Raw genomic sequence first — 8,084 nt, forward strand, 5'->3', positions numbered from 1 at the left:
AATATGTTTCCTAGAATCGCATATAGATTTTTCTTTCCATGAAAATGTGGGTGCTAAGAGTGATAAACACGCATGATTTAGCTGATATTAAAAATCTATCACGAAACAGTCGAATCGGATCGACCAACAAAAAGTTTTTTCAGTCCAAAACACAATAATTTATTGTTTGATAAGGCTCATAAAAATAACGGCTGGAATTCCAAAAACGGGAGCCCAGCGATTGGCTTCAAATTTTTACCAAAAACTCTGTCACATCCTAGATGATTGTACCTTAATGAATTTTTGGCGTTTCCCAAAAAAAATCGGTAATAATCATTAAATAGTTATAAAATAACCTTACATAATTTAACAAGATAATGAATCATTTTTTATATATATTATTATTATGAAAATAAAATATTTTTTTATTTATTTATATTATTGTTATAATTGAGAAAGAAAATGAAACACAATTGAAAAATGAGAATTAAACTATTATGCAAAAAATGTTCAACTGAAATTAACATTCACTAGGTCCTGAATATATAGCTTTTATGTCTTCCATCCACTGTTTAAAGGAATCTAGATTCAATTTAACAATGTATCGATGCCATATAAGTGATACACAAATTTTTTTTTACTCCGCAAATTCTATCATCCAGCGCTTTCAATTATTTCTATACTTTTCGCAACATCTTTCTTTAGGTAAAAATTCGATTTCCTTACACCAAAGTAGAGTACTTTCACGATTTTTGAGCTTATTTCCTAATGTAAATAAATTACATCTATTGTTTATTGCGTCACGATCAAAAAAAAAAGTAGAAACTGATAAATCAAAACTATTTTAAAATTTCTACGCAATCCATGGAGACTCGTGTACTTTTTCGATTGATATAATTGGGACACATGTCATCTGGGATTTCTGGTTGTACTGGAAGACAGTCACGGGAAATGTCTACATTTTCTTAGTCTATCCATTCCAAACATTTATCCACACCGCACAGCCTCTTTTTAGCACGACGCTTGACTACATGCATTGGTTGAATCCTGACTACAGTTTCTTATCAAGCCTCATGAAGAGCTGATCTGTGCTTCTGCAGCTTTACACGCGAAATGAAATAAATGCCACATGTTTCACAACATCTATTATCAATAATTTTATCATTTTTCATATTACTATCAAACTGAATGATTTTAATAGCCATGAGATTTATTTTAAGAATAATTTTTCTTCAATATATGAAATATTTTTTATTTTTTGAACTTGACGTGATATTTTCGATTATCCCCCTCGGTTTAAATGAGGTTTAGTGAGATTCCATTGGACCCATTTTTTGCTACCTCCATGTAACCTTTGTCCAAAATGTTTTATGATAAAAAGGATACTAGTATGCCTAGGACAAAAAGAAAAGTAATAATATTTCAATGCTAACCCATATATTTTTCGTGGGCTCATAACTGTAAAAAAAATGATTTGAAATATTTTTTTACTCCCTTAACTTGCAAGACGCCAAAAATATTTGGGAGTACTAGCTTTTACCCGCGGCTTCGCTCGCATCGAATCCATTAAATAAGTATCAGAAATCATTATAATAGAAAAGAACGAACTCTGTAGCTATATTAGAACCTGAGATATAGATCTTTGAATGTAGAAAAATTGGCAAAAACCTACAAAAATCCATAGCTCCACATTGAATGACCGCGCCTAGCTCCTTTCCAGGTCAACCGATTTAGATGTTCAAAAACTCAAAAGAAAGAAGGTGTTTCAACGAGTGTTCTTAAACCAAAACGAAGTCTCTATCTTGAATAGAACCTGAGATATTGAGGATAGAACGTGTGTATGTGAAAAACTCCCATAAGTAATGTATTTCAAATCGCATTTGAGTATAACTTGGGAATGGTGAAAATTAGATGAAATCCGATGGTTGTTGGCTGATCTGTGCCTCAATACCTTTCATTGAAAAAAAAATTAAGCAAATCGGTTGGGTAGAACGCCTGAACGGACTCGGAATGGAGATCATCAATTTTTTTAATATATAAGATGTACGAAATTGCAGGTGATTTTGAGGGTTCCCGTTCTCGGAACTCCAGCCATAATAATTATTGGTTTACTATAAAATCTTGACGTGAAACAAAAATTTTTTTGGCATTCAAATATATTTTCAGCAAGAATAGTCCGAATAACGTAGAATGATTAGCGATATAAAAATATTTTTTATTCATTAATGTTTTTATAAACTACATAAAAATGAGAAAAGTACCTACATCATTTTCAAAATAATATTGAATTGAATTACTTAATACCTGGTTCGTTTTTTTTAATGAGACAATTACGATATGGAATTTTAGTTTGTTATTTTTTTTTCAATTTTGTGTCTATTACTTAAAGTTCAATGAAAATTTAGAATCACAATTATGAAATTAAATATTAAAACATATTAGGAACGTTTATTGAGAAATATTTGATGTTTAATCTATAAGAAAATATATATAGAATTTTTTTGATTAATTATTAAATTTTGAGATATTTTATATCATTTCCTATAAATTGAAATTGAAAATTTCCTAAATAATTATTACAAATATGTCTGAATAAATTCAAAAATGATATTCACCTCGTTTGTTGATCCTGTAAAAGGATCCATAACACAAAGAAGGGTACCCACACCCTTAATGTCCTCATTACACGTGGTGACACTTTGCACTGTAAATTTATTACTAAATGAAATTTGCCAAATTGAATCAATTTATCTCAAAAAAGGCTTTTATCTTATTTCAATGAAAGCGAGAGCGGAATATATATAATCATATCAAAATTTCAGTTACAGAGGCGGTTTCAGTGACGCAATATAATGTAAACATTAGTAAAGACGATCATGCGCATTTCCGAATGTCTCTGTCACAATAACGACTTTCCAGTTTCAACTTATTCTGGATATTCTATTTTTACTACACGACTTTAAAGCCCATTATTTCACATTCTTCTCCACAGGCTGCGATTCTGTACTTTCGTACCTCAATTCGGTTCTACTTCTATAATATTTTTCTACACTCGTTTTGGGTGGGTGAATGTTTTGTTTACAGATCAGTATCGAATTTCCATTAATTCATTTGATAGAAGAGTCACCGTTGAAGAGAACACAATGAGCAATTCAACTATTTCTCTTGAAAGAGATTGAATCATGATAAGATTTGTAGGGACACCTTAATAGCACAGAATTCATGCAAAAATGAAGATTTCGTTATATTTCAATGATTGTTTTTCATTGTGAAATGTTGATTCAGAACAAAGCTGCTAATAATAATTTCAATTGGTACGAAAACCATAAAAATTGTTATAGTATGCAAATGTTGAGAAAAGATGGAGCCATATCTAATTTTCCGTAAACATTCTCGTCTAAAAATAGTTTTATACGCGATAGAAATTCTGAACGTGTCTCAACATGTTAATGTTATGCGCAGTATGAAAACATTCCGGATTAAAAATTATGTGTTCTAACTCTGAACATGTTCAGAGCAAACTATTAACAATAAGTTTATGTAGTCCAAAAAACATAAGAACATCAAACTAGACATTCGTATATCGTTCGTGGATGAGAATCGGCTAAAAGTTTAAGATTTCAACCGTTCCTCCAATTTTTCTGGTGTAGACTGATAGAAGTATCAAATAGGAAAACGCGGGGCAGTTTCTGTGAAGAAAAAAATTCTAGAAGTTTCCAGATATGAGACTTTTCGATTATGGTATGAAACGTAGATCTGCAGAGGCGTAAAGTGTAAGAAAATTAGTGTACTTTAAATAAAAACAAAGTCGAATCTACCATTGAAACCTTTTTAATTAAAATTAAGAGCTTCCGAATCATCTATTTAAACGTTTGCTAATTCAAATTAAAAACTTTCATCCTATTGCAATTTATTTAGGATTGATTCCAATTGTTCACATTCAGAGATTGTTTTTGAGTCGGTATATCATCTTCCTCAGACACTTCCTCTCCTAAGCTATTTTTTGTGTGATTTTATATTTTGTTACTCATATAAACAAATAAAAATACTAATATGAGAATAGATAAATCGTGTATATAAATATTTTTTCGTACTATCATATTTTTACTTATTTTCAAATATGACTGGCTGACCGGATGTACTGTCTCCGGCAATTTTGAAGATACGCATCCTACGATAATTCTTGTTTAGGCGTAATTTATATTTGCAAGTTCACTATATACTTTTGTACTCATTTCATTGACATGTTTTAATTTAATAGAAATAATTAACTCCAAATGAGGTGTACGTCATAATCAATACGAACGAAACTAAGGGTTCTGTAGAGCTGCTCTTAATACATTAAATAATTAATATCTTTGATCAACGTAATACATTTATTTCAACCATATATAAATTAACAAATGTTTATAATAAAAGTGCAAGTTTACTTATAACAAACTACGCTTTCACTATTGATATATCTAGACTAGAAACTGGGAAAACTAAACAGGATACTTAAGAAAAAAATTTTGAGGATTCTCAAGGTATATTACTTATGCTGGAAAATCCATTAAAAATGTATACACCAAATAAAGCAATTTGGAAAAAGCTTTGAAAGCACTCAACACTCCCTCAGGTATGAAACAAAGAGAAAAAATCTATCAGTGACGATAAGAGTGAATAGCGACCGGAGCAAACCTTCATGAGAAGAGAAGACCTTCTGGAATCTTCCACAGAGCTATGGGGAGATGAAGGAGACTACAACCTATGTTGGAATGACAGGAGATGGCGGTTTCATGAATCCGTGGACAGAATTGGATGTGTGTGTTCTGAGTCGCTGATTTTAGTGTTATTTATTCTTAATTCGTTTTCTTAACAAGCTTCCATTTGTTTTAGTTTTGTACATACGCTCAGACATTTCCAATTCAGGAGAACTGTATAATACTACAGTTAAGTAATCCAAAACAACCCTTATCACAGCGGCGCACCATTATCAATTAATTATTTATTACTATGAACTCTAGCCTCATTAAGTTTATCATTACTATAAATTGTTTATATTTTTTATTTCGGTCAGTTTTATAGATTGTCAACTTTAACCCCTTTAAGGTATCATCTTCAATTATTCATTAACTACAATGAATCATAAATATATTTATCTAATTTTATAATTATTATTGTATAAGATAAAAACTAATACATAAAGAAGCCTGTAAAACTAATTCTTAGTTCATTTAACGCTTGATCATTTTCTCAAACAGAAAAGGGTCAATTCTGCAACAAGACAATGTAAGACTTGTGTGTGATGAGCCTTGAACCTTCAGATTTCCATTTATTTAAATTACTACAGCATTTTTAGTTGCAAAAACTTGAATGTCAAAATTAGCATCGAGATATTTTATTTAAAACAATATCATCAGCCCAGTTTCGAAATTTTGCACACTTGATGGCCTAATGTTGTTGATAACAAAGGTTATTCCTTATTGATTCAAAATAAAAATTTGTTAAAAATTGTTAAAAACCGACATTACTTTCCGATCCGCGTCTTAGTTTTAAGCGCATTTAATAAATCTTTTCAGAAGCATACACAAAAGCAAACATGAGTATTCTCTTAGATTATATTCCGTTTAACTTTATTTCAACATTATTGAAAATGACACATCTATTTGAAATTATCGTTCAGAATTTGGTATTTTCTATATTTTCAGCATAGTTTTCATAGAAAAATTTCTAAAACATACCGATATCGCTACACAAGTTTCACCAAGAATACCTTTTTAGTGTTAGTTTCCCTTGAAATTTAGATTAAAAAAATCTAATCAAAAAAAAGTAATGTACTTGCTACGAGTCGTATAACTAGCGCCCTCTATGGTTGTCGGATGTAAAAATAGATTCATGGGATGCACCGGCTGCCAGAAGTAATTGGGCAAAATCTTAAAAAGTGCGTACATCCTTCAACGCCATTTATTTTGAATATGCGTTGCAAACATATTTTACTAAGCAAACCACAATTATTTTCCAGTTTTGTACCTATCATAGAGACTTTTTTAAAACACCCAGTATATAAAAGTAAATGAAAAAACGTGTTGAGGATTACTCAATATCTGAAAATATCGGTACCAATGTTTTCAAGCATAACCAACCCAGTCACAAAAATCCTTATAGAACTTCATTAATGTTATTTCCAATATAATTACGTCTAAAAAACCTTATAAAATTGCATATATTATATCGTTACTTAAAAAACAAATCCGTATAAAAGAATAGAACATGTTTATGTTGGAAAATAATATTTTTTAGTGCGATTTTCCTCATGATATCATTTCCATGAATAATATTTGATAAAACAATCAAAGTCTAAAATAATTATATACATTCTTGAAGAGAATTTTCCACTGCGAAATTTTTGAGCGACCTTGAGGATATGTATTCGTTGATTACCACTGATAGAATTGACTCAATGTCAGTTCGTTGAAAATGATGATAATAAATAATCATTACAGACTCTCCTAGACCATGAATACAAAATTCTAGCAAAAACCTATCTATTTAGGCCATTGCAGTGACATAAATTCTATACAATAGCAGGTCATGACCATGCCTTGATATACTAAAAGGATTTATTTATACACTTACAGATGAGTTTAATATGAATAAAAATGAGAATTCTTACATACGTTTCGTTATGTCAATCGTGTAAAAATTTAGAATCAGTTCAACTTTTTTCGTTAATTTGAGTCTCCTTCAATTTTTATGTTTATGTTTTTAGTTCATTATGTTCATCTAAATTGTCCATCAATGATCTTATTTTAAAGAAAGTAATAGTCTTCTTCGCGTGTTTGATCGTAAGCTCCCATATTGGTTATCATTGGTTAGGTTAGGTTAGGCTATCATTGGTTAGGTTAGGTTAGGTTAGGCTATCATTGGTTTACTGATAAATAGCTATGTTGTTGATTTCCCGAATCAATTCTTAATCTTCTACATCAAATTTTAATAGACTTTTTGGACTTGTTAAACATTTATGTCATAATAGTTCCGAAACACCACACAATTGAATAGATGTACAGACGTTTGCGTTGATCTTGTTAATAGAATTGCTAATTACCTAGAATTATGATTTGAGGTCTTTTTATTTTTTGCTTTTCCCGAAAAAGTCATTTTGGAACCTTGGAGGACATTCAAAAGACTGTGATCTACAAACTAAAAGCCGTAGCATTTGAAAAATTTTTGTGCTGCTACTGAAACAACGACTCCCCTGATGTGGAGACTACATTTCTTACCGGTGAAGATGAAGTGGATTATACAGACAAATAAAACCAGAATTGACTCATATAAAAATTATAATTAAAAAGATTATCTACTTTGAACATTAATTTTTATTTGAAAACTGTAATGCATATGTTGAAAGGTTGGCAATTGTCAAAGATAACCATAGGTTAGGTTAGGTTAGGTTAACAGGGTGATCTCCATTTTTCAGCCGAGATCCACTTGGAGGCCTTAGGCCCATTGCTGACTTTTCACTCAGCACCATTTCACTCCCCTTCCCTATCTCTTCCGTTGCCGGGTCCTTGCTCCTTCCCAAGCTTTTCCAGTTTGCAATGCAGTAATTCAGGTACTTAACACCCAGCTCTGCTGCTTCTTCTAGACATCCCAATGTTTCACTCCCCATACATTGTAGTCGCTCGACGCCAATGCTGTGCAGTGACACATTAGGTGTTCTATTGTTTATTCCTCTTCGCAGCATTCTACACAGAGATCGTCGGTTCTGATACCCATTTTCCTGAGTCTGTGCAGTGACCGGTAATCACCGCTAGGACCCTTCGGATCGAGGTTTTCCCATAGCCAAGCAGTTGTCTGTTCTCTTCTTCTTCTGTAGCACCGGCCACAAGGAGCGTGAGATGACACAGTCATCTCTATTACTCCATATCTTGCCATGTTCTCCCTCTAATATTCTATCTATCGTGTCTCTCAGCAATTTGATCGGTGGTAGTGGCAAGCCCACTGCTTCGTCACCGCTCTTGGTCGTTCCCAATTTGGCTAGTTTGTCTGCCATTTGATTCTCTTCTACATTGCTGTGTCCAGGTATCCAGCAGAGTCTAACCTTTCGGTCACGAATCCATGAC

The 8,084-nt window shown here is 31.9% G+C and overlaps 1 protein-coding gene across 1 annotated transcript in view; it reads right to left on the minus strand.

The window, feature by feature from the left end:
• LOC130897965 (hemocytin) overlaps positions 1–2,772 on the minus strand; it is a 75,389-nt gene extending 72,617 nt beyond the window's left edge. Inside the window, exon 1 of the mRNA XM_057806961.1 lies at positions 2,595–2,772. Within this exon, the coding sequence (XP_057662944.1) occupies positions 2,595–2,662 (68 nt within the window). The 5' untranslated portion in view covers positions 2,663–2,772. The remainder of the gene's footprint in view (positions 1–2,594) is intronic.
• Positions 2,773–8,084: the final 5,312 nt, after the last annotated feature.

This window comes from Diorhabda carinulata, chromosome 9 (genome assembly GCF_026250575.1).
Source record: "Diorhabda carinulata isolate Delta chromosome 9, icDioCari1.1, whole genome shotgun sequence".
NCBI lineage: Eukaryota > Metazoa > Arthropoda > Insecta > Coleoptera > Chrysomelidae > Diorhabda > Diorhabda carinulata.